The sequence below is a fragment of the Phaseolus vulgaris genome, chromosome 8 (genome assembly GCF_000499845.2).
Source record: "Phaseolus vulgaris cultivar G19833 chromosome 8, P. vulgaris v2.0, whole genome shotgun sequence".
NCBI lineage: Eukaryota > Viridiplantae > Streptophyta > Magnoliopsida > Fabales > Fabaceae > Phaseolus > Phaseolus vulgaris.
The window spans coordinates 17,076,381-17,104,235 of NC_023752.2; the positions used below are offsets into that span (position 1 = coordinate 17,076,381).

The 27,855-nt window shown below is 31.7% G+C and overlaps 2 protein-coding genes across 4 annotated transcripts; one reads left to right on the top strand and one right to left on the bottom strand.

Moving 5' to 3' along the window:
- The first annotated feature begins 900 nt into the window (after window positions 1–900).
- Window positions 901–8,137, top strand: LOC137824666 (uncharacterized). Its single transcript, XM_068630336.1, has 3 exons — window positions 901–1,256; window positions 3,934–4,331; window positions 7,563–8,137. The coding sequence occupies exons 1-3, from the start codon at window positions 901–903 to the stop codon at window positions 8,135–8,137; spliced, it is 1,329 nt and encodes a 442-aa protein (XP_068486437.1).
- A 725-nt stretch (window positions 8,138–8,862) lies between these two features.
- Window positions 8,863–27,133, bottom strand: LOC137824262 (uncharacterized). Of its 3 annotated transcripts, none has more exons than XR_011083229.1 (9): window positions 26,762–27,109; window positions 22,895–26,157; window positions 22,743–22,820; window positions 15,428–15,580; window positions 14,811–15,024; window positions 14,583–14,730; window positions 10,472–10,594; window positions 10,294–10,381; window positions 8,863–9,445 (listed from the first exon to the last, which is right to left on the bottom strand). XR_011083229.1 is itself a non-coding variant. In XM_068629820.1 (9 exons), the coding sequence occupies exons 2-9, from the start codon at window positions 25,721–25,723 to the stop codon at window positions 9,246–9,248; spliced, it is 3,783 nt and encodes a 1,260-aa protein (XP_068485921.1). In that variant the 5' UTR covers window positions 25,724–26,157; window positions 26,762–27,133; the 3' UTR covers window positions 8,863–9,245. The 3 variants fall into 3 exon arrangements, 2 of the variants coding, with proteins under 2 accessions (XP_068485921.1, XP_068485922.1); XM_068629820.1 differs by having other exon boundaries at window positions 14,811–14,974; window positions 26,762–27,133; XM_068629821.1 differs by having other exon boundaries at window positions 14,811–14,974; window positions 22,895–26,162.
- Between the last annotated feature and the right edge of the window lie 722 nt (window positions 27,134–27,855).

Genomic DNA, 27,855 nt, shown 5'->3' on the forward strand with positions numbered 1-27,855 from the left:
TCCCCAAAAAAAAAGGTTCATACTTGGCCCATATATTTTGTCAATGGTTTCAAGTTTCACACGAAAGAATGGAGTATTGGTAAGAAAACAATCAACTGTGGAGTTTGTGTGAAGGATGATAATGAAAAAAATACTATTATGGTATTATCAAAGAGATTATGCAAGTAGAATACTCAGGAGAACCAACCAAACAATTAGTGGTAATTAACTGTGAGTGGTTTGATAATACCATTAATCATGGTATAAAAGTTCAACCCCAATATGACATTGTGGAGGTTCATCGTCAAAGAAGATATTCAAATTTTGATCCTTTCATATTTGCAACAAATGCAATTCAAGTATATTATGGACCTTATCCAGAAAAAATAAAAGAAAAGGTTGATTGGTGGGTGGTTATTAAAACCAAACCAAGATGTACAGTTGATGATCGATATACATTAGAGGTTGCTTATCAAGAGTCAACAACTAACGTTAATATCACAACAAATGAGGAGCTACTTGGTCATTTGGTGGATGAAGACGATTATGAGGAAATAGATGAAGTAGACATGAGAGTTGTTGAGAACTCAAAAGAAAGTAAGCAAATAGAAGAGGAAGAAGAGGAAGAAAAGGAAGAAGAAATTTTTTTTGAAAGTGAATTTGAGTATGATTCTGAAGATGATGAAATCTTACATCAATATAGACTTGATGATTACTTTAATGGTAATAGTGAAATCTTACATCAATATAGACTTGATGATTACTTTAATGGTAATAGTGATGATAGTGATGAGTAAATCACTTTTTTTATGATAGTGTAAAGGTGAGGTTTCATTTGTATTTGTGTTATATTTTTTTCTAATTTTTTATTATGTTTTATTGATTTCAACAAATTTTTAATTTGTTTTATTATTATTGCAGATGTCAAACAAAAATCATGGTAAAGAAGTTACTTTTTGTGAACATTCGACCAAACAACGTTCAAGACGTCCTTCACAAATTACTTGTGCTTCTCGACCAATTGCTTTCTCATCCATTGATTCATCATTCAGAACATCTAAGTTTGCAACTCAACCTTTGGCACAAGGAGCATTAAATTCAAGTTCAAAATCAAATGTTGATCAATCATCCAAAACATCTCAGTTTGCTGCTAATTCAACATCAAATGAAACTAATTCAACACCAGATGAAACTAATTCTACATCAAATGAAACTTTTGCTGCATCAAATTCACATGGCAATTATGTCAAGTCAGTTTTAAATCTTGATGGGCAAGGGTATATATATATCAATGTTATCATTACTCTTAGGACAACTAAATTAATAATAAATTGTGGAATAATGATAATTTACATTTTGCAAATTCTTACCTTCACGCCCTGCAGCTAATGGAATTGGAGATATCCTCAAAAGTCATTATACTGATTCATGGCTATCGTGAAAGAAGATACCAATTAGAACAAGGGACTTGTGGTTTAGAGAGTTTTTGGTTGATTTCATATAATTTCCTTTGTTTAATTATCTAGTTTAATTTTATTATCTATGTTAGTCTTACATATAATTAACTTTGTTTCTTTATAATGCAGAAGAAGTTTTCGATTTGTCCACCATATCATAGGTGGGCAAGAAAGAATTTTGAAATGCGAGGTGCTGTAACCATGAAAAATAATCTAAATAAGGCTAGACAAAGAAAGATTAAGCCAAACTGGATTGGAGATAGTACATGGGATACATTATGTCAGCAATGGGCATCTGAAGAATTCCAAAAGAAAAGCACGATCGCAAAAATAAATAAAGTATTTGGCTGTGGAGGTTTTGGAGGGTCTCGTCACACATGTGGCTCTATTAGCACATATCAGCATAAATATAATATGGTAATTTGTTTTTCTAACTATTTTCTTTTTATAACATCTCAATATATATATATATATAATATGGAAAGTGTGTGAAATTTATTTTATTTTTTAGACAAAGATGAATGGAATTCCTCCAACTATAATGGAATTGTTTCGTCACACGCACCAACGACGTAAAGACAACTCTTGGGTGGATAAAAAATCAGAACAAGTAAATGTAATGAACTATTACCTTTTATTTTAGTTCTGTTATATTTTTTGTTTTTTCATTTTCAATGTTAAGGTTATTGTTAGTTTATTATTGTTGTGTGTTTAAATACAAACTGTAGATCTTTTCAATGTTAAGATTATCTTTTAAATACAATATGCAATAGTCTAGCCGACGTTTATACACACTGTGTAACAAAACAGAACACCCAAAAGTCACAGTCGGGTTTATGTGTCCTCCTGCAACACTCACCAAATAAAAAAAAACATGTTATAGTTTTTTGTTGCATGCATACGTTCCTTGGAATTATAAACAATTAGGCTCTATGAACAATTACTTGTCCTCTTTCTTGGTAGATTCTTGACAAGTCTTTTTTGCTTTATCTTGCATTGCCTGCTGCAATTTCACAAACTAAATTTCTTTTGCTGCTACAGCTTGCTGAATGACTTAGATTTGGTCCTGGAATTTTTTTGTCTTTTGAGTTCATCTACAAAATAGTATCAAAATGATCAGTCATATAATGATTTTTTTATATCATACACATTTTCATATTCATATCAAATTGATCAATCATTGAAAGGTTAGAAAATATGTGAATGATTCTGGCTTTAGACACTTTTCTGTATTGGTATTCATCAATAATGTTACTTAGCAGCCATTCATTTAAGATAAATGGTTCTCTTGTGACTAGTTGGAAGTGTACTTGTCCATGAGCTGCGTCAGTTCATTTTCTAATTTTTATTATTTTCTCTCTCTCAGACTCTAACTGCATAATCTCCTTGTCCGAGGACTTCTGGGAACTATATATATATATATATATATATATATATATATATATATATATATATATTAAAAGAATGATAATAAAGAAACACATTTTGAAACGTGCTTGGAATTATAAACAATTAGGCTCTATAAACAATTACTTGTCCTCTTTCTTGGCAGATTCTTGACAGGTCTTTTTTGTTTTTTCTTGCATTGCCTGCTGCAATTTCACAAACTGAATTTCTTTTGCTGCTACAACTTGCTGAATGACTTGGATTTGGTCCTGGAATTTTTTGTCTTTTGAGTTCATGTACAAAATAGTATCAAAATGATCAGTCATAGAAGGATTTTTTTATATCATACACATTTTGCATATTCATATCAAATTGATCAGTCATTGAAAGGTTAGAAAATATGTGAATGATTCTGGCTTTAGACACTTTTCTGTATTGGTATTCATTAATAATGTTACTTAGCAGCCATTCATTTAAGATAAATGGTTCTCTTGTGACTGGTTGGAAGTGTACTTGTCCGTGAGCTTTGTCAGTTCATTTTCTAATTTTTATTATTTTCTCTCTCTCTCTCTCTAACTGCATAATCTCCTTGTCCTAGGACTTCTGGGAACTATATATATATATATATATATATATATATATATATATATATATATATATATATATATATATATATATGAAAAGAATGATAATAAAGAAACACATTTTGAAACGTGCTTGGAATTATAATTAATTAGGCTTTATGAACAATTACTTGTCCTCTTTCTTGGCAGATTCTTGACAAGTCTTTTTTGCTTTTTCTTGCATTGCATGCTGCAATTTCACAAACTGAATTTCTTTTGCTGCTATAGCTTGCTGAATGACTTGGATTTGGTTCTAGAATTTTTTTTCTTCTGAGTTCATCTACAAAATAGTATCAAAATGATCAATCATAGAAGGATATTTTACATCATACACATTTTGCATATTCATATCAAATTGATCAATCATTGAAGGATTTTCTACATCATACAGATTTGTATATTCCACATCATACATAATAATATATGTTTGTTTTCTTGATCAATATTCTATTGATGTTAACAGACATAATTTACACGTAAATTTGAAGACTTAACACAAAGTGCATCTGCTCAAGGAATTCCCCCCCAAATGAGTTAGATGTCTGGTGTGATGTAGTTGGAACCAAGAATAGGGGGATATATGGTCTTGGAATGGAATCTACTTTTATTGGAGGTAGGCCTTACTACCTTGGTTCATCTTCTTCCTCAAATGGGTGGATACAAAGTCAAGAGCTTGATGAACTTAAAAGAGATATGGAATTTGTTAAGAAAGAAAGAGATGAGCTTCAAATCAAAATTTTAAATATTGAGCAACTTTTTGAGAAAAACAATGCAATGATTCGACAATGGATGGATAACATTAATCAATCAATGCCACCAAGTTTTGAGGAAACTCAAGATGAGGATGAAACACAAGCACCCAGTCAACCACTCAGTCCTTATCAAGGTAATTTTGTTACACTATTCTATATATTTTTTTAAATTTCAATCTTCCTAATAAATTTTATTTTATATTTTTTGACAGGTAGATGATTATATAGAGGCTCTTCATGGAATAAAGTTCACACAAAAAAATGATAGATTAAGCTTTTTACTTTTCAAGCGCCTTGTTTGAATCATTTATAATGATTGGAAGCAACTCTTAGCTTCTACATTGCGTAAAATTAATGAACTTGTTTGAATCATTTTCAATGACAACATAGTTGTTGCTGCAGGATTATAATATGTGTCACTGTCATGAGCTTTGAAGTCCTTTTATTCTGTTTTTTTATGCCGTTTTATCCCAACTATGTCAATCTTTTTTGCTTCACTGCTAGGAACTAAAACCATAGTTGGTAGAGGGTGATAAAGTAAGAGTGAGTATGATAGTAGGTGCAGTTGTGTAAATTTTAATACTTGATACATCAAATGTATTGATTTTATACTTGATAAATAAATAAATAAATAAATAATAATAAAATAATATTTTATAATAAATTATATTATTTAGAGACCAATATTGACCATTTTTTGGTATTTATATATTTGGTCACTAAATGAGTTTCTTTATATTTTGGTCACTAAATTGGTTTAAATAAAATTGGTTGTTAATTTGGTTTTTATATAATTGGTCACTAAATTAGTTTCTATATATTTGGTCACTAAATTAGTTTCTACATATTTGGTCACTAAATTAGTTTCTACATATTTGATCACTAAATTGGTTTTTATTTAATGGTCACTAAATTGGTTTCTAAATTAGAATCTAAATTATATCTAAAATTAGCGACCATGATTTTAGCCACTTAAGACTATTAGTTTCTAAATTAGTTTCTAATTAAGTTAGTGACTAATTTTATCATTTTAGAAACCAAAAATTTAGTTTCTAAAAACACTTTTTCTTGTAGTGAGAAAATCAATAAGAGAACAAAGATTCTTTTGGAATTATTTTATTTTATTCTTTATTGAAAAAAAAATTATTAAATGAGTTCTTCCTTATCATAAATATATATATTTAAAAAGTTAAAACAATTTTAAGAAAAATTAAAAAAAGTCACATTATTATTGAAATCAGTTATTCTTGTGTAAGCCTATAAAATTAAACACAAATTGTTTATCAGAAGATATGAATAAATTAAATATAATTAAATTAAATTCATAAGATAACAATGGTTAAATATAACGTAATTAGTAATCATTATATCTAATTAAATTAGATTTTATGATAAAATAATATTTTAAATATAACATAATTAAATATCACTAATAAAACTAATTTTGATTAGAAAGATAATTAATTAATCTATTTTTTTGAATTAGATTTCATCAGATAATATAACTAGTTACATATATTATTATATTCACATTATTTAACAAGATAATTAGTTAAATATTACTATATCTAATTAAACTGGATTTTATTATACTGGATCATTAATTGAATACCATTTAATTAATTTTTATTTTCATATCTATTTAAACTTAACTTGATTAGATAAAATAATTGCTTGAATATGATTTAACTAATTACTACAATATCTAGTTAAATTAGGTTATATATGATGAATGCTTTAATAGATTTATTTTACTATCATCCTATCTAATTATATTTTATTTCAATATTTAACATAAGTAATTATTTTATTTGATATTAAAATTTAAATTAATTGATTATCATTTTAAAGTATAAATTTTTATATATTAAAATTTATAATACTTTATTGAATTTAATTTAAAATTTCTTTAAATTTTGTTTACATTTTAAAATTATTTTTACATTAATTTTTTTAAATTATCAATTAAAAAATTAAAATTTTAATTATACTTATCACATCTCTCTCAAATTTTTATAAACTTTTCCTTCATTTCCATAAATAACCTCACTTTTTTTTTTATAAAACTACTCTCTCAAATTCACTTCCTCGTCCAAGTAAAATATAAGAGAACATAAGCGAAAGTATACTAAAAGAATAAAAATAGTATCACCTACATTAAATAAAATTTCTACAATTTGTATTTTTTTTATTGACTCTAGAATATAACGAAGCTAAAGTTTATGTGCACTAAAATTTCACCACACAAAATAAATGAGAACAAATTTTGGTTAAAAGAAAATGATAAGAAAATTAACTAGAGAAGAAAGACTATTTCTATTGGACTTTTATGTTTTAATTTTTTTGTACGGGTTGAAGCAACCGTTAAACGTTTATTTTAATTTATTTTATTTTTTATTGATAAAAAATTGAATATATATATATATATATATATATATATTTAAAAAGTTAAAACAATTTTAAGAAAAAATTTAAAAAATTATAATATTATTGAAAGCTGTTAGTCTTGTGTAAACCTATAAAATTAGACACAAATTGTTTATCAGAAGACATGAATAAATTAAATATAATTTAACTAAATTCATAAGATAGCAATGGTTAAATAAAACGTAATTAGTTATCACTATATCTAATTAAATTAGATTTTATTAGATAAAACAATATTTTAAATATAACTTAATTGAATATCACTAATAAAACTAATTTTGATCAGAAAGATAATTAATTAATCGATTTCTTAAATATGATTTCATTAGATGATATAATTAGTTACATATATTATTATATTCACATTATTTAATAAGATAATTAGAAACTGTATCTAATTAAACTGGATTTTGTTATATTAGATCATTAATTGAATACCATTTAATTAATTTTTATTTTCATATCTATTTAAACTTAATTTGATTAGATAAAATAATTGTTTGAATATAATTTAACTAATTATTACAATATCTAGTTAAATTAGATTATATATGATGAATGATTTAATAGATTTAGTTTACTATCATCCTATCTAATTATATTAGATTTAAATATTTAAGATAAGTAATTAATATGATTTTTTAAGTAAATTGAGATATATAATATGTAAATATGTTTTATTTTTCTGTTAATACTGACAATACACAGTTTTAAATATTATTTCCTCTAATTCGATGATATTGAATTCCATGAATGATTTTGTAAGCATATCTTGCATTCTAAAACCAATTCTTTTTTTTAAGATAATTACTAAAAATTAAAATAATTAATGATAACATTTTTTCTATATAATAATATTATATGTTGAGTCATAACTTATTAAGAAGTGAGTTTTAAGTCTAACTCATCCTTATAGCTTTCTGTGTTCATTCTTTCAGAAACAATTGGAGAATCAAAACAACCTCGGAAAAAGCTCGTTATAAAGATTTATTCTTCACGTCCAAAAAAATGTGAAGGAGTATGTGAGTTGAAGAATAAAAAGGGATATTATGCGGAAGCAATATGGATTAACGTGAAAGATCCATCAACGGTCAAGCAATGTGATAAGAAGAAAAGTTTGAAAAGGTTAAAAGAGAAGAAATTAGAAGTTGAACTCGCAATGATAATGGATCGTTGTAAAAGGATGCAATGCTGGGTAATGATGAAGCGTTTGATGGTGGGAAAAGATGCGTGGATTTTCAAGAAGATTGATCTCAATAAGAACAAGAGTACGAAAAATGAAAAGATAACAAGTTTGTCAGAGATTGAGTCAAAATTAAAAAGTTTGAAGTATTCAAAAGTTGATGAGTTTGCAAGTGATATAAAGATTATGTTCTCTTATCTATTAGGGTATCCTCCAAGAAGTGAGATTCACAAAATTGTTAGAAGAATTAATGAATCTTTTGAGCTCACTTGGAAAATCATCCAAAAAAAATGGATACTTCAAGAAAAACAAGAGAGAGAAAATCTTTAGTTAAAAAAATCTATCTCTAAGTTTGAAATTTTATTATATTATCTTCAATGTACTTTTAGTTAGTAACTATTTCATCAAAGTTGAATTCAAATTCAAATTCCCTTTAAACGGTTTTATTATTCATTACTTTTGTGTTTGTACTTAATTTAATAGTTGTAAATTTCTTGCCAAAGCACTTTTGATAGGATTAGTGGAAAAACATCTTGAAACTCCTCTTTTATTAAAAAAATGTAAAATAATTACTATTTTAAATATAATAAGTTGCTAATCTATTGTAACTTAATATATATATATATATATATATATATATATATATATATAAACACCTATAATTTTAATGACCAATAAGACTTTTTTGTCGTTCTAGATTACGTGTAGAAATAGGATCATCAGTCAATCTTTCATAATTAATTAATTAAAAAATTAAATATTTGTTTTACTCTTTAAATAATTAAAATAAAAATATTTATTAATTATTTAACTTTTAGAAAAGAAAAATGTTATTTATGTTCGAGAAAGATTGACCATATATCCTTTTTTTCACAACAGAAAATAAGACACTTATATAATTTCTCTTTTGTAAATTTTTTGTAAGAATTGATATTTTTCTTTTTAAAGTTTTAATGTTTTTATATTTTAATGAGATTATATATTTTTATAATTTACAATACAAGATAGTGTAAGAGACTATATTGATATATGAATATGTGGTGGGGTGCAGGAAGTAAAAGTCTAAGGAGAGTAACATACATTCTCACATCAGCAATCAAAACAAATATTACAAGCACTGTTGGCTGTATACACACTAGGACACCTTTTCTTTCCTGTTTTTATATATCTTCTGCAAAATGTTCAGCCATGCACTAAGTACAAAATTCCATATATCTAAGTAACTACTATGACATGATCTTAACCTTAGATTTTTACAAAAAAAGAATGAACAAATGAAGAAATCGTAGCTAATAAAAATCACATGAAACAATAGGTAAATGTTGTGATAACACTGGAAGCATGTCAACCCAATTTTGACTACTTCTTTAAGCACAGTACTGTACAATGAAAATCCTGCACCAGCAAACATAACTGCAGAAAATGTGCCTTCTTTCATTCAGGAGGGTCTTAACTGATATGCCTGACCATTCCCTTTTGGTTGAAGGACTACAGACATAGATCTTAACCTGCTGGTTATCTCTGTGAATGATGGCCGGTTTTCGGGCTCAGGTGACCAACACTCTTCCATAAGCTTTCTCCATTCAGAATCGCATCGATCAGGCACAGGAGGTCTAAGAGTGTTCTTTACAATACCCCCTGAAGGAACATGTCACCCAATAATGAAAGTTATAAAGTTGTTGATATTCTTCCAGTGGCATTAAGACATGCAACAGAGGGCCATAAGAAGATTTGACAATACATCCCTGACATCTATAATATCAAGAATAAAATGTAATATAAATTTACCATGACCATTCTTCACAACCACCACCACCACCAATAACTATAACTATCTGCCCCGTGTCAAATATGACATCATCATACATTAATGTTGTCTGGTGTGTATATTAAATATTGAAAAAGATTAAAGTTTATTCTGTTCTTATTCCATCATATAAATTTTTCTTGTTCCTATATTGTATCATATCCTGGAACCAAATGTATGTTAACGGTGAATTTCAAACAACTATGAAGAACATCGAAGTCAAAAGAAAATTCAGAAAATACTAATATTGGTTGAATATTAAAAGAAACATAGTTTATGCCCTGTATATACTCTAGTTTACTGATAACTGGATGAAGCAATATCTGCATTCTAACCGTACAAGTCTATTAAACTAACATAAGAAAAATTAAAGAAATGCGACCAGACAGAATACAAAAACTGGAGTCACATCAGCAACATGGCATTAGTCATACCAATATGCTAATCAACAAAGACAGATTCACAACTATAGTACTTCAGTTAATGACCTTATTTGTTACTGTGCACATCCCAGATTAACATCCCTTTAAGATAAAATAGAACAGAAAATAATGCAACCTCCTACAATAATAAGATTTTAATTTTCTTTATGTTGCTCCATTCCTCCAAAATTTCTTATGTCTGATAAAAGAATCTAGCTTTCCTTTAAGGTATAAACTATTGTTGACAAGATTCTTACCAATAATGGCACCACAATGCATATCTGCATAAGGTTCTTCTCCTGTTAATAACTCCCACATTGAGATGCCAAATGAAAAAACGTCAACCTGTCAAAGTCATTCCACAAGCTGTATGACTGCCAAAAACTCATTGATTATTCTATATTACTAAATTTTATGTTAACAGTCTCAAGCTACCTTCTCAGAAACCCGACTGCTATTCCCATTCAATAGCTCTGGTGCCATCCATGGAAGGGTTCCTCGCACACCTCCAGATACCAGGGTATTGCGTTTAATTCTTGATAATCCAAAATCTCCAACCTGGGAAAAAATAATCAACGAAGTTGTAAAAGAAAATGTATGTCATATTATGTAATAAGACAACTTCATAAAATACCATTAAATTAGATCAGACTAATATTTTGTCTTCAATGCAAATGTAGTTGCCTTCTACTCTGCACCTTTGCCTACCCCAATGTACTTGTAAAAACAAAGAAAATGAACCATGCAGGTATAGTTTCCCAAACAGAAAAGTTCATTCCATACTGCTTCCCAGTTCCCACATTTTTTCTTCAAGCATATGCTACAAATCTTATTCAATCCATTGATATAACTTTACAGTGCTCCAATTAGAATTGACAGAGGGTGGGACAGTGGGGAGTGAAAACGTTGAGGCAAAGGGTTGAAGGATAATGGGTTTTGGGTTTGAAAATCACCCAAGTCATTTCTAACCAACCAGATGTCAATGCTTGCTTTATGATTCTATTACCAGTTCTAAAATATGCCTTTTCAGTCTTTTATTAAAACACTTTATAGCTAATTTTCATTAAAAAAAATATAATAATGTTTCTTGTTCAAGACAGGAATTTCATTATGTTTCTTTTTTTAGCCTGAAAAAGTAGGTTCTTTGTCACTTACAATGGAGATTGGCACCCCATGAAGTCTAATGACTTCCTTAACAAAAATCTCAACTATAGACCTTGCAATATAGAAGGCCTAAGCAAAATGAAATGTCCATATTTACTCAATTTGTCCACAACTACCAGCACTGCATCAAAACCTTTAGATTTAGGAAGACCCACAATAAAATGCATAATGATTTCCTCCCATGTGACTGTAGAAATGGGTAATGGTTGTACTAACCTTGTTGTGAATGAAGCTTGATATTTGCTTCTTTGGCACACATGACAGGTGACTATATACTCTGTCATTGTTTCCCTCATGTCAACACAAAAAAATTGACCATGCCATTCTTCTATGGGTTCTGTAAATACCTGAAAGTCCATAAATGTCCCCCTATGGAAGTTGTATAAAATTCATGGAGAAATTTAGGAACCCATGGGGAGGATGCTGATAAAACCAATCTACCCTTGTAATACAAACTGTTCTGATCTAGGGTATATAGCATAGGTGTGACTTTGGATAATTTTTTAAACCTCCACAAAATTTTGGCTAAAACTGAATCTAGCTTACCCGCTTCTTCAATCACTGTAATGTCCAACCAAATGGCTCTTGATATGACTTGCATTTCTTTATCCTCATCCCTCCTAGGCATTCGCAACTTGGAAGCACCCACCTTGTATACTATCTCAAATTCATACCCTATTAACTTTTCCAGCCAATTTTGGTTGGTTTGGAATAGTTATTTTCTGATCCAATAGATTTATAAAATTTTCTGGTCTGTAAATACAGTAAATTTCTGACATAACAGATGTGGCCTCCAATGTTGAATAGCTAGTACCAAAGGCATCCATTTTTTTTTCTCATAGACTAATTTAGCATGAGTAGAAAATGACAAGGTGTTAGGATCCAAGAATTATAAAGAGAAGAAAAGAAAGGTTTTTATTGAAAAGAACAAGAAATAGGAGAGCACTCTCTCCTCCAAGGGTTTCCCCTTCACAAAGAGTTAAAGCTCAATCTACAAAATATTACACACTGCCCCTCCCCCTCTCCTTCTTTCTTATTTATATCTAACTAGCAAATCAAGTAACTAACTCATGGCTATTCTAATTCTAACTAACTCCTCCTCTCTGTGTATCCTAACAATACACTCTTCTAAAAAACAACCTTGTCCTCAAGGTTGGAACAATGGAACCTTGATTTCGTGGCTCATCTTCAACACCATGATCTTTATCTACGCTTCCTGAAAGTATTGTGATATTTTCTATCATAGGGAGGGAACCCATTGGCTACTGCATGCAAATTCAGGTCTAGAGGCTTAGGTGGCGGTGGGAACGAGAGAGGGTCTTATTTTTCCAAAAGCGCACTTTTTTCTAGTTAACAAAGAAAGACTGTTTCGTCAATTTAGCCAGCACATGCCTCAGATGATCCATATGATATCCCCATGCCCTATTCTATACCAATATATCATAAAAGAAAACAAGGACACACCTTCTAAGGAAAGGCCTTAAGATAGAGTTCATGGTGCATTCTCATTATTATTACCTCTTCTCCTTTCATGGCTAGTTTCTCAGCATTGCTCACCGTATCCTCAACCAATTTCTTTTTAGCACACTTGAGCCCAGATCCATATGCTAGCCCACACGTGTTACTCTACTTTTTCTTGAAAATTTTGGTTTTTCCATCGAAGAAATTGATTCCTATGAACTCCTAATATCTTCTGTTGTGGCTCTATTATTGATTGAAACATTCGTCACCCGTGCTCTAGGCCTGATGGCTCCTTTTCCTTGAAAATGGAATCCTAAATTAGCATCATGTTCTTGCAGTTCTCCCATACAATGCATTCGTTTCATGGCTTCTTCTACATCACACAATTTCCATGGCTCTACTAAGGTCCTCAAGGTCATGTATCTCACCAAAAACTCTAATGTCTTTTTACAGTCTTACAGAAAATAGCCCAATATTTGATCCTTCAAGTTCGGTTTGCCATTGACAACCAATAACTCAAATTCCTACACATATTCCTCTACTCCTCCCGTTTATCATAAGGAGACTAACATCTCATATATTGCTCCATTTCCACATTCTAGAAATCTTCTCATTAATGCTTTGAAAAATTCTTTCCAAGATGGATTTTGGACTTTTGTCTCCAATTTTGGAACCAATGCACTACATTTCCCTCCATGCTAATAATAGCAAGCTTCAGTTTCTTGGAAGGTTTAAAGTCCCTCCTATTCTTGTTTACTACAGAATTATCTCCAACAACCAAATGAGCCTTCTTTTCATTCATTTGTGCCAAAAGATTCTTGTTATATTCCATATTTGTCTTCAACTATCCCAATTTTATCATGTGTTTACTCACTACTTTTTCCAATATTCCAACTTGATTATCCTTACTGGAAAGGGATAAGAAAGATCACACCAATTTGTTAAGAGTTGCTTTCTAAGATTGGCAAACTACAACTTGATAAACAAATACTTCTTCCTTTCTGAGAAACAAATCATAGAATTACTTGTTTATTTATCCAAGTATCAACAATTACTAACAAAGTAAACAAGTTTACCTTTTCTACACTAAATTTACCTACTTAAACACAATCAGAATCCCTAACCTCCTCCTAGTGAAACTAGGGCACCGTACAAAGAAAATTACATTTTCTTAACATGCTAAAATAGAAATCAGATAAAAAAACAACTAACACTAATAGATGTAACAAACTAGATTTGTCCTTAATTTAATCTTTTTTTTTCTCTTATAATAGACTTGTGAAGGTTTATTATAGGATCCAAAAGATACATGAGCTTCATACATCAAATTGTGGATAATTGAATAGATATACATGACCTATCTCGCTACCAAATGTGACTTTGTCTTTATTGCCATGCAATCTAGGTCAACTAAGATTGCACAACCATATAGAATTGACAAATCAAAGATTCGTCTTTTAAAGGAGCAAATTTCTCTTATAGTCACCTTTGCTAATGAATCCAAAACACGACCTCAATGGCCTCAATAGACCATATACACATTGATATCGATTTCCATTTCATTGCAGAAGATTTATCCAAAAACATCACCACTTAATTAATCAATTCAAATGACTAGCTTGTGGATACTTTCACTAAGCCCATGAGATGTTTGAAGTTATATACACGGTGCATTTGAATTGTATCCTTCGTGTAGAAGAGTGTTGGAAACTATTTAAACATGTCAAGATTTATTTATTGTGTAGGATGACCCAATCATGTCATTTTGGTAATTTGGATATTTGTTACTTTGTATTTAACATAATTTTTTATCAGTATAACCCAATCTTTGCAATGTAGTTTAACATATGGATTTTATTAAATCTATTACACTCGTTCCTTAACATTAAACAAATTGAAACTTTACATCTAGAATTCTTACCTTGCATATTGGTCGTTGTGGGTCCCTTAGATTGACAAGCAAATTGTCACATTTCAAATCAAAATGGACAATATTTTTTGAGTGCAAATATTCCATACCAAAAGCTGCATCCATGGCAATTATTAGCTTTTTACGGCGATCAAGTAATCTGCATGAAGAGTTGAAATTTGGTACGTGCATAAATAACATTCAAAATTATATTGAAAGAAAGTTACTAAGTTATAATACCTATTGTTCTTTACAAGGACGTGCCTAAGGGAACCATTAACCATGTATTCTGTTACAGTTGCTAAAGTTCCTCCAGCCCCATCCGGTACTATTCCATAAAATGCAACCACATTGGGATGGTGAAGATTTGAAAGGATCTGAGCCTCTCTCCAAAAATCTTTTGCCTATCAAAGCCATGAAATATTGTAAGATTCCAGTGCTTAGCGGACTTTTCCTTCCAACAGAAATGAACAAAGTTACTTTTGAAGCTAGTATACAATTTTTAAATGATCTTAAAATTTTTAGAAAAAATGGAAAATAGTACGTAAAGACACGTTTTCACCTTATGGTTTAAATTTTAAAACTTCTGTTTTGTTCATTTGAATTTGAGACATCAATAAAATTTAACTTCCAACATAATCTATTTAGGAAGATAGATACATGAAGAGAGAAAAAGGAGAGGGTGAGGGAGAAAAAACAAGGAGGGTGGACGAGAGAGTACAAATGCATTTGGACTTAATCCTAAACTAATCCATCCACTTTATTATGAAGTAACATTAAACATACGAGCAGATTGAGATGTAAATATTTATGTCATTCAACATAACAGTTGTTAAAAAAGTGCACTGTAAACTTACCAAGCGTTCTTGTTCGGAAGACCTTCCTGCAAAGCAACTCTTTTTAATTCTCTTTATAGCAATATCAGTTCCCCGCCATTTTCCATGATAAACAGTTCCATAAGTACCAGAACCTAACTCTGTAAGTTCTTCAAGATCAGCATTCCTTATAATCTGAATTACATAATATAAGAAATCAGTTATAAAATAACAAAAGATGTAAATGTAGAAGAGCATTAGAAAACTAGAAATTATATACTAACAAACACAACATGTCAATGAAACTCGAATGTGAGAAACATCATAAACAAATAAAACCCTTCCTTCAGGCTAATTTTGGAAGTAGAACTCAATTTTATCAAATAACAAACAAGAGAGTTTGGTCTCCCTGATTATCAATAATGGCTAGATATAATTGTATTTGTTGTTCATTAATTCTCTTCTAACCATTATGGCATCAAACCAATTGATTTTAGTAGTTCATAGAAAATAATTGTAACAAATTACGATAATTTTTTTCTGAATAAGCAAAGGCTACAAACAAGATTGTCAAACTCAAGAGTATATAAACATACAAAGTTTTTGTAGACTCGATTCAGATTCAACTTGTAAACTCACAAGGAGTTTACTTGTGACTTTACCCAACATAAATAGTATTAAAAAAAATATTAATGACATACATGTATAACCTAATGCTCTTAAAACAACAATAATTCAACACTTCAACTTCATAATAAAGAAAAGTAACAAATCACAAAAAATAAGTATGATTCTACAATAGTGCAAGATAAGACTAAACTACATAGATGACTAAATCATATATAAATTTACATAATTGTTTATTATTTGTTGTAAAACTACCTTGAATTGAATACACACATGTATATGTATACATTCATACATATATATATATATATATATATATACATACATACATACATATATATGTATACATACATATGTATATACATACATACATACATATATATATACATACATACATACATATATACATACATACATACATATATATATATGTACATTTGTTGAGGTACACCCGATGATTTTTTTGTCATCCTTTAAATTCAAGTTAATGTAAGCACAATAGTAAGTATCATGTGATACATGATAAGAATAGTACGAAATGATACAATTCTGCTCTCTCACATTATGAATCATGTAAACAATCATTTTTGCTCCCATATCGCACGATGCAAGTGCAAATCGTTCAAAAAATCACAGAATCATGAATTGCGAATCACTTCTGTATCGTGCCTTGAATTGCGTAGTGCATTTGGGTTTAACTTCATTTTATTTTAACCAATAACTTGTTTCTCCACCAACAACGATTTCCCTCTTCTCATCTAATGGCCCAAATGCAGTGACATGGAGAACGGTGGAAAAGTGAACGACTGAGAAGCGAACTACGGGAGGAGCAGGATAGCAGGAGGCGTGGAGGAGCGAACAATGGAGTAAATGTTTACTGTAGTCTTGGTTTTTAAAAATGGGTAAATCAAAAAGGGATTCTGATATTACTTGGAAGTATTGTGAAAGTCTTCCTACAAATAAACTATAAGTAAAATGTAAATTTTGTTCTCATACTTGTTGGGGTGACATAGCAAGGATGAAACATCATCTTGTTGGAATAAAGAAAGATGTTATTCCTTGTTGTAGTCTTCTAGATGAGGCGAAGGAAATAGTTTTGAACTTGCTGAGAAGTAAAGAAAAAAAAGAAAGAGGAGATCAACTTTGATTGTGCAGAAGTTACAAGAGAAGTAGCAAAAGAAAAGAATGATCTCCACCAAATGACAATCAATGCATATTACAAGAATAGATGTAATTCAAGAAGTTTGCAACTGCATTTATGGTAATGCATTCCCATTTAATCTTACAAGGAGTCCTCTTTTCATCAAAATGTTAAAGGTTGTCTATCGGACCACCTATAAATATATAGTCGCACACATGAGTTGGTTGGTCTCGGCATGAGGGGAGTGTGTTGATCCCACATCAACTAAAGATAAGGTCAATTCATTGTATATAAATGCAAACCTTATCTTACAAATAGATTTTGTAAGGTTGAGTTAGACTTAAAGTCCATTTCTTAAGAGAGATCAATCAATATTGCCTAAAATGTGTGAATCCACTTGTAAAAGTATTGAGGCTTGTAGAAGGTGATGCAAAACTAGTCATGCCATATATTTATGAAGCAATGGATAGAGCTAAAGAGAAAATTGCTAAAAATTTCCAAAAGCAAGAAACAAGATATAAAAAAATATGGAAAATTATTGATACTAGGTGGAATTTACAATTACATAGGTCTCTACATGCAACAACCTATTATCTCAATCTTAAATTACATCAATTTGTCCTACTAAGTAGAACTATGTTCTTTGTTTTCATCAACTTATTTTTTATTGTCTTAGATATGAATATGACAAAAATTTCAATCCGGATAGTGAGGGGTTGGTTGGTTTATAGGAAACATTTCAAAGAATGGTTTTGAATGCAAGAACAAAGTTGCAATTGATCAACAACTTGAAAAGTTCAAGGGAGCTAAGGGGCTTTTTGGAATGGACATGGGAAATAGATACTAAAAATATGAAACAACCCAGTAATTAAATTACTCATTACCATTCTTATATGATTTATAAATTTTTAATTACATTATAATTCAATAAATTTTACAGCTCTTTGGTGGGAGAGTTATGGGGGAGAAGGTAAAGAGTTACAAAAGGTATCCATGAAAATTTCCTCACATGTAGTGCAACTGGGTGTGAAAGGAATTAGAGCACATTTGACCAAGTATGGTCTTTACCATTGTGATACTTTTTCTCCAGTAACAAAGATCAGCACAATTTGGTTCTTTCTTGCTATGGCTATTATTCATCATTGATCACATTAAAAAGTCTTACTTCATAGTGACATTGAGAAGGAAGTTTACATGGAGCAACGTCTTGGATTATTTGTTCACGAGTATGGTCAAGTTCGTAAATTACATCGACTGAAGCAATTATCTCAAGCTTGATTTGATAAATTTAGTCGTACTATGCAGATTTTTGGATTGAAACAAAGCAAAGCAAATCATTCTACTTTTTATCGTCATACTTCCCATGGAAAGTGTTTATCTAATGATCTATGTTGATGATATAGTTATAATAACAAATTATACCACTAGAATTTCTCAACTAAAAGAGCACTTATTTAGTCATTTGTATACCAAAGACTTTGGCTATCTGAAATACTTTTTCAGCATGGAAGTGGCTCAGTCAGAGGAAACTACTGTAATTGAACAAAGAAAATATGCTTTAGATATTTTGGAGGAGATAGGATTGCAAATTGCAAACCCAATAATAGTTCTATATGTGGCTGCTGAAAAAACTATTCTCACTATTACAAGACTAGACATTTCTTATGCAGTTGGAGTTGTTACTCATTTCATGCATAATCCTCAAATTAAGAACTGAAATGTTGTGATTTGTATTTTCAAATATGTCCAAAAGGCTCCAAAATAAGGATTGTTGACAAGGGAAGTACTCAAATCTAAGGGTATTGTGATGCAAATTGGGTTGGGTGTCCCATTGATAGGAGATTGACCACATGATATTGTATAGTCATTAGAGGAAATATTCACTCTCTAAAGAGCAAGAAACAAAATGTTGTTGTTTGGTCCAGTGTAGAAGTTGAATATGGATTAAACCAAATTTATGGTCTGGCCACTTATGAACTTGTGTGGATTAAGCAACTTCTTGAACAGATGAAATTTTGTAAAGTTAAGCAAATGAAGTTGTACTATAATAATTAGGCAGCGTTTCATATTGCCTCCTATTGCATAATCAGGAGAATTATTTTGTAATTAAGTGCATATTTCCTTCTCTATTTATTAGGACAAATTTGTTAGTGATTTGATTTGTACAACTTTTATCACCCATTATTTCTTGCTTTCAGTACCTATTATTTCTTTCCTTAATTAGATTGTAAATAGTCTATAAATTGAGACTGTAATCACATTTGTAAAACACATCAGAAATACATTCCATCTATTTCTATCAACTTGGTATCAAAGCTCCTGATCTGGGAGACTTTGCTTCTGCAATCTTTTGCAATTATTTTTCTGGGTAGCCTTCACTGCTGCAAATTTTTTTTTGGGGCAACCTTAATTGTTGTAACTGTTTTTTTTTTCCTTCTCTTTTCTCCATTGGCCACCACCTTGCACCATTGACCGCCACCCGCCACTGCCCGAAAGGAAATCGTCATCTCCTTGAGGTTACTGAAGCTTTACTTTTCCAAACGTCTGTCCCTAGATCTTCCTGGGGAAACAGTCCTGACTGCCACTTAATTGATTAATAGATTACCCTCTCGGGTTCTAGAGTGTGTTACTCCTATTCAGCTTATGACCACATTCTATCCTTCTATTCCCATGTTGACTAGTCTTCAAAATCGTATCTTTGGTTGTCCTACTTTTGTGCATATTCATAGTCCTTATCGGGGGTAAGTTAGATCCTCGCGCCATCAAATTTGTCTTCATCGGTTATGCCCTCAACAAAACGGGGTACAAAAAATGTTATCACCCTCAAAGTTCTAAAATCTATGTTTCCAAGGATATCACCTTTCATGAAACAGAGTCTTTCTTTAATAGTTCTCAGCTTCAGGGGGAAAGTAGTCAAGAAGCTGAGGTTCTTGAGTTGCCACCTTTTCCTTTGTTGTAGGATTTCATTTTTAGGGAGGATGACAAAGACCCTACACCAACATCATTACCAGAGAAGAATAATGAGGACAAATATTTTGGAAAACAATATCAACGAAGGCAACAAGAACCCGTTCTAGTCAAACAACTTCAATTGTCCGAACCGGAGGTAAGAACCCATACCCGTGAGACTCTTGAGGACACCTTAAATATTGTTTTTGAACCTAACCTAAATGATTTACCTATTGCCTTGAGAAAAGAAAAAAGATCTTGTGCCAAAATATCCTATATCCCAATTTGTGTCTACAGAAAAACTTTCTATGCAACACCAGAGTTTTCTTTCAGCTGTTGATTCAATCAGAATCCCTACTTCAGTAGAAGAAGCCTTAAAAGATGAGAGCTGGATCCGAGCCATGAATGAAGAAATGAGCGCATTAGAAAAGAATGAGATTTGGGAGATTGTAGAGAAACCAAAAGATAAAAAAGCAGTGGGTTGTAGGTAGATATACACAGTTAAGTATAAGTCTGATGGCACACTGGATCGGTATAAAGCAAGGTTGGTTGCAAAAGGGTATACTCAAACCTATGGGATCGATTATGAGGAGACTTTTGCTCCAGTGGCAAAAATGAATACAGTTAGGATTATTCTCTCCCTGGTAGGACACTTTGGTTGGGCGATGCATCAATTTAATGTTAAAAATGCCTTCTTGCATGGAAGCTTGGAGGAAGAAGTATACATGGAGATTCCACCTGGTTATGGTGTTGTTAATGAAGGGAATAAGATGTGCAGACTTAAGAAGGCCCTATATGGTCTTAAACAATCACCTCGTGCTTGGTTTGGAAAGTTTACTCAAGCTATGGTATCTTGGGGTACCGACAAAAGCCAAGGTGACCATACTCTGTTTATAAAACATTCTCAAAATGGTAAACTCACTCTACTTTTGGTCTATGTAGATGGTATGATTATTACAAGTGATGATGAGATTGAAAAACAAACTTTGAAGGAGAGACTGACTGCTCAATTTGAGATGAAGGATCTTGGGAAGTTGAAGTACTTCCTTGGGATAGAGGTTCCTTACTCTAGACAGGGCATCTTTATTTCTCAAAGAAAATACATCCTTGATCTCCTCAAAGAGACTGGTAAGTTGGGTTGCAAGACCACAGAAGTGTCAATAGAGCAAAATCATAGGATTGAGAATGATGAGGAAAATCCAAAGGTGGAGAAGACACAATATCAAAGACTTGTGGTAAAACTCATTTATCTATCACACACTAGGCCAGACATAGCTTATGCAATTAGTGTGGTTAGCCAATTCATGCATGATCCAAGAGAAAGACACTTGCAAGCAATAAATAGAATTATTCAGTACTTAAAAGCCTCTTTAAGGAAAGGATTACTATTCAAAAAAGGGGAAAACTTATCCATGAAAATATATACTGATGCTGACTATGAAGGATCAATTGTTGATAGGAGATCCACCACAGACTATTGCATGTTCTTGGGCGGAAATCTGTTGACATGGAGGAGCAAGAAACAAAATGTAGTTGCAAGATCCAGTGCATAAGCAGAATTTAGAGCCATGACTCAAGGGGTTTGTGAACTATTATGATGAAGATCATACTCGATGATCTCAAAATAAAATATGAAGCTCCTATGGGTTTGGTGTGTGATAATAAGTCTGCCATCAATATTGCACACAATCCAGTTCAACACGACCGAACAAAGCACGTAGAGATAGTTCGATATTTCATTAAGGAGAAGTTGGATAATGGTCTTATAGCCACCGAGTACATCCCTTCAAGACTCCAATTGACAGATATGTTTACTAAGGGACTTCCCACAAAACACTTCAAAGATCTTCCTTGCAAGTTGGGAATGATAGATATACATTCACCAACTTGAGGGGGAGTGTTGCATAATCAGAAGAATTATTCTGTAATTAAGTGCAAATTTCATTATCTATTTATTAGGACAAATTTGTTAATGATTTGATTTGATTTGTACAGCTTTAATCACCCATTATTTCTTGCTTTCATTACCTATTATTTATTTCCTTAATTAGGTTGTAAACAATCTATAAATTGAGACTGTAATCACATTTGTAAAACACATCATAAATACATTCCATCTATTTCTTTCAACTCCTCCAATACATGATTTCATGAGTGAATCAAACACAGAGATTGGTTATCGTTTTGTTAGGGAGAAGCTCTTGTCTAAGGAACTTAGCACTGAATTTATCAACTCCAATGACCCGCTTACATACAATCTAACTAAGTCTTTAAGAGGGCCTAGAGTTCAGTACAACAAGCTTAAGGGAGATTGTTAAATAATTGTTTATTATTTGTTGTACACATTTTATAAAGCTAACTTTCAAATTTATCTCGCTTTGTGTCAAGTGATAGAGGGCAGAAGCCCTTTCTTTGTATTAAACTGGTTACCATCTTTTATATATATATATATATATATATATATAATACATCAGTTGAGGTGCACTCACTAATTTTTTGCCCATTCTCTAAATTCAAGTGTAACATAAATTTTTAATGAGAGAACAATTCAGAAGGGAGCTAGTTTTTTCAAATCATTTAAGTCCTAATCAAACATTGTCATTGTGAGAAAAAAATCAAACATTTTCAGTGATGGTCAACCTGTAAACCATAAATGCTAGCCTCCATTTCTGCCATCATTGCATCAGAAAGAAATTCATTTTTGTCTTCAGTAAAATCCTGTAAATAAATTAAACAAGATTCAGGAAGCCATAAAAAAAATAGCAATGACATCTTATTTCAGTTTTTCATACCTCAGGTTCAGACTCGGGGATGATGCTCCCAGCTTCTGTATGAGATGGGGATACAACTGCACTTCCAATATCACCCGAACTATATGAATGAACAACATGAGTCATGTTTGCTACTGTTAACGACTCCACTTGATTCACATCAGTACAGCCTTCTAAAACTTTTGGTTGTTCTGAAATTTTATCTTCAACATTTGACATTCCAGAGGCAGGGTGTTTGGGGATAAACTGATCCACCATTTGACCATTGTCAACAATGAAGTCATCAAAAAAAGATGGTGCCTTTTTAAATGGCATAATATTGCTTGAATTATCAAGGCCATTCATAGGCATGTTTAGACTTGGACCAAGATCATGACAAAATGCAGCAGGATACAAATTTCCAGAGCCTACTGTAGGATTTTCTTGAAAATCTATAGGCATCTGATTGTTCGAAAGATGAATTTGTGCAGCTTTAAGAGAATCTGGGTGAATGGACAGGTTGAACCTATGGTCTCCTCGAGAACTTTTCTCACAAGAGCCTACTTCAGAATTTAAAATTGGAGCATTTAAGTCAAAATTTCTGGGCAATGAAAAGTCAAACCCTTGTTCACCAGCCGAAGAATCAAATGTGGTCTTTTCCCCAATATTAATTAAGGAGACACCCATCGTGTCTGATGGAGCAGGTACAATACCCTCAGAAGGTAGCTCCCTATTCTTTTGCATATTAGTATTAGCATTTAAGTTATTAGCAGGGAAAGAGTCCAAAAGATGCAACTCAGTCACAAATCCCTTGTCAATGACAGTTGATTCCCCCTGATGAACCTTGTTATCCTTGTGAATAGAATTATTCTTTTCAATTAACTTCATCCTTTCTAATTTCATAGAATTTTCCAGAACATCCTTTGCTTCGTAGCTGGGTATACTCAAATCAGTTGGAGCAATTAAGTTATTTTTTTCAGTTAATATGTTATCCATGTCAATAAGATCATTCATTCCCATGGATTCATAGTATGGAGAAGATGCCAAATCTTGCCTTTTGTATGCCTCAGTTGACTCCACTTTTGGTGTCGTACTTTGTATTTGAGGATGATGGACAATGGAATCATGTTGATGCTCCATGGCGTTCACTTGCGATACACTTGGGATTAACAATGAAGATAATTGATCCTTTTCAAGGTTCAGGGAGAAAGATTGACCATATCCATTTCGGGAGCAGTAAGCAGATCTTGCTCCACTATCTAGCAACTGTGGATCAGAAAAGGCATGGTGCATCCCATGAGGGGAGTCTGTAATTCCGTAAGATTCACCCTGTCGACAGATTGCATCATCCAAGTATGAAATAGGAATTTCAGAGTAGACCCTTTCCCTTTGCAAGAACCTTCCACCAAAAATTTCATCTCTGGGATTAACATATACAGGAGTCACTAATTTCTTGCTAGGATTGTAGTCTAAATGACCTCCATTGAGCTTCTCGGGCTGACCAACATCACCATGCTGATAAGGATAAGTGTCACTTGACAAAGTAGCAGCCACATGCTGAGGGTATATGCAACCAGCAGGGCTTATATTAGAGTACTCAGGATGTAGATGAGTAGTAGCATATGATGCATTGCTCTCAATACTTCCCTGACATGAATGGTCACCGAGTAATTGTATATAACCTGTGTTAGAACCTGTTACTGGAATTGGAGTGGGAGGAATTGACAAGGGCCTTTGCAAATTCAGGGAATCATTCAAAATCCCGTCTGGGTTTAAAGCATTAATACCATCCCTGATCTCCAAAGGAGAAGCATTTGTTGTTTTTGGGACAACTGGAGTAAAGTTCAAATCTGTCCCCAACTGACTGGATTCATTTGTCAAATTTTGCCCACCAATGTTTGTTCTAGTAGAGTCTCCCATGCCATTTACAGCAACAACATATTGGTAATCAGGATCACTCTGCTGAACAGCACTCACCTCTGTTGATGTCTCTTCAGATTCACCCAAAGGAACTAAAAAAATTCTAAGTTTTTGAGAACGTTCATGTCTTTCAAGCCCATGGTATTCCTCTTTCATATTTTGGAGATCTTCATCAGAGGAAACGGATATTAGAGCATCGAGATCCTCTCCAGGAAGCTGGTACTTTATTGTGTGAGGTTGATTGCAAATACCCAAGGTCTTCTTCATAAGCTCTTGCCATGAAATATCCTTTGGAATAGATACGATGTGGGTCTCTCCCCCTACATATCTGAGTTTCCCATCACTTGGTCGTAGTAATATTGTTCCACCAAAACTGCAAAGAAACTTCATTTTCCCAGACAGAAAATCATCTATAACTCCTGAACCAGAAAATCCATTGGACTGAGAAGCTTCATATCTATGAAGGGGTGATACAAATGCGAGACCAGACTGGTCACCCACCGGTTCTTGAACAGCCTTCCTCATCATACCATCACCCTTTTGAATTTTGTTAAAAATGTTTTCAGCAGCTCCATTTTCCATCTCCTGTACTGACTGTTTTATAGATACAAAGTCAGACATGTCAGAAGAATTCTCAGAGTTCATTCTCCTCAGCCCCAAAATATTAGTAAGATCTTCATATCTCACATTGCCATTCTCTCTATTTAACCCAAACACATTCTCATGATTTCGAGGTATAACTCGTGAAACAACAACTCTTCCAGCAGCAATTCCATCACGACCAACATTCCCAGAAAATTCTTCCCCTGCCTGCATAGTGATATTACTTTGCACATGGCGCCCTGTATTTGAAACACTACCAGATAGATCTTGTTGGGCATGTTGAGGAAACACGCTAGGATCCTTACCAGTGTTGGTACCTAACATGCTTCCTGTCTTATTTAGTGCCATTTACTCATCTTCTCTCGTAACTAATTATTTTCATGGTGCGGTATAGTAACAAGCCAAAAAGTGTAAACATCTGACTAACCAACAAATTCGTGTCTGATTCCTTCTTCCTACTGACACCCAAGTTATCAATTCTCAACTGCCAAATACCATATCAAAGATAACCAAAAACAAAGGAGATATATTTTACGATACTGAACAGCAGCAAGAAATCATGTACAGTCTCTTACAACCGAAGAGAGGAGGATCACATCTTCTGGCAATTAAACAAGAATCAATGCATACATCAACAAGAAAACATAAAATACCCGCTTTTTCTAAGTTTGTCTCGCTGTGCATATATATACAAACCAACCAATCTTCAACTCTTTAGAAGGGCCAATAGTCTATGACAAACTGATGAGTTTTTCAGACCAAGTTGTGAGCCACAACACCAACTATCCTTCAAAAGGCAACATAAGCAAATCAGAAGCAACAAACACAACATTATCAACCATGGTTGTAGGAATTGAAGGCGGGAATCAAACCATCAATCAAAACACAAAATTGTCCTAATTTAAGAAGTTGACATCCAAGCAGCAAAAACAAACAAAACTTTTAGAAGCCGCCATGCAAGGGCTCAACACTGGTGATCAATCAAAATCCAATCGTTTCCATATTTCAAAACTGGACTCAACATAAAAAAAAATCCTGATTAATAAAGGTGACACCAAAGGCAACAAAAAGTGAACATTTTCAAGATGTTCGTACGAGAATTCAACACGGGTATCAACCATAATTTTCCAGATTAAAAAAATGGGCTCCCAACAAAAAAGATTTATTGTTTTCATAAAAAAATTCAGAAATCAATGCAAAAAAAGAAACTACCCTGTGTTCAAACAAACATTATTTTCTATGTTCCACAAGTGCCACAATTGAAGCCAACATTGAGAGAAGAAAGAAAAAGGAAAAAAATAAAATAAAATTGGATCCCGGATTTGAATATAATTGAATTGAATTGAGAGAAGATTGAAAGTGGGGGAAAGGGTGAACGTAGCTTACACATGAAGGTTGAATTTGTGCTTGGGAAAAGCAACATTGGCGAAATGGCGAGAATTAAGCGGCGAGAACACACGGTGGCCATAACCATGAAAGCAAGTTTGGATCTCACACAACACACAGTCTCTTTTTCTCTCTCTTCTCCCTATGTTTGTTGCATATTCTTGTTCCGATGTCCCTACGTGGACACATCCTTTTTTCTGTTTCAAATTTTCTGGAATGACAAACAATCATCGGAAAATAATAAAATATTTTAAAAAGATACCAAAGGAGCAAAAAATGAAACGCAAAAAAGACTCTTTCATGCTACCCTTCACTTTTTCTACTCAAATTATTCTCCAATTTTCTTTTTCGTTTATTGTTTTCCAGTATGTCATATGGGTGACTTTTTTTCTGACTTTTATAGAAAAACTCATGCATAAAATTTTACGAGTAATTAATAGCTACAATAATAATGTAAAAGAGGTTTATATTATTTTTCAATTAAAAAACTACGAACAATAATTTTACTATTTTTTTCATAATTATTTTAAAATTTATTTCTAACATAATTTAGCTTAATTATGTAAAAATAGTGAAACTATTTATATTATCTCACCTTTTTTTTCTTCTTCTCTTAATTTCGTAAATTTGTAATTTTAATTTTTATAAAAGTATAATCACATATTAATTTTAAATATACAAATTTTAATCATAATTTTTGTTATTTAATATTATTTTACTTCAAGTCTATTGAAAAAATATTGTAATGTTTGTTTTAAAATTTAACGACTTTGTTTATAAAAAACATCTTATAAATTAAAAAAATTATTTAAAATACTATTAATCTCGACTCATAATGATATATATGCAAAAAAAAATTATTGTTAAGTATATTTATTAATATCTTATATAAGTTAGGAGTGTTTTATATATGTATACATAAAAATATAAAAACATGTTTACTAATAAGAGTAAGAGTGAATAATGAATAAGGTTTTTGGTTGTAATTATGTATAAGGATTTAACTATAGTAACTCATATTTATTTACTTTTTTTAGTAAAGTAATTTATATTTATTTAGTTTTTGTTGTTAATAGATAAAAAAAATATCTTAT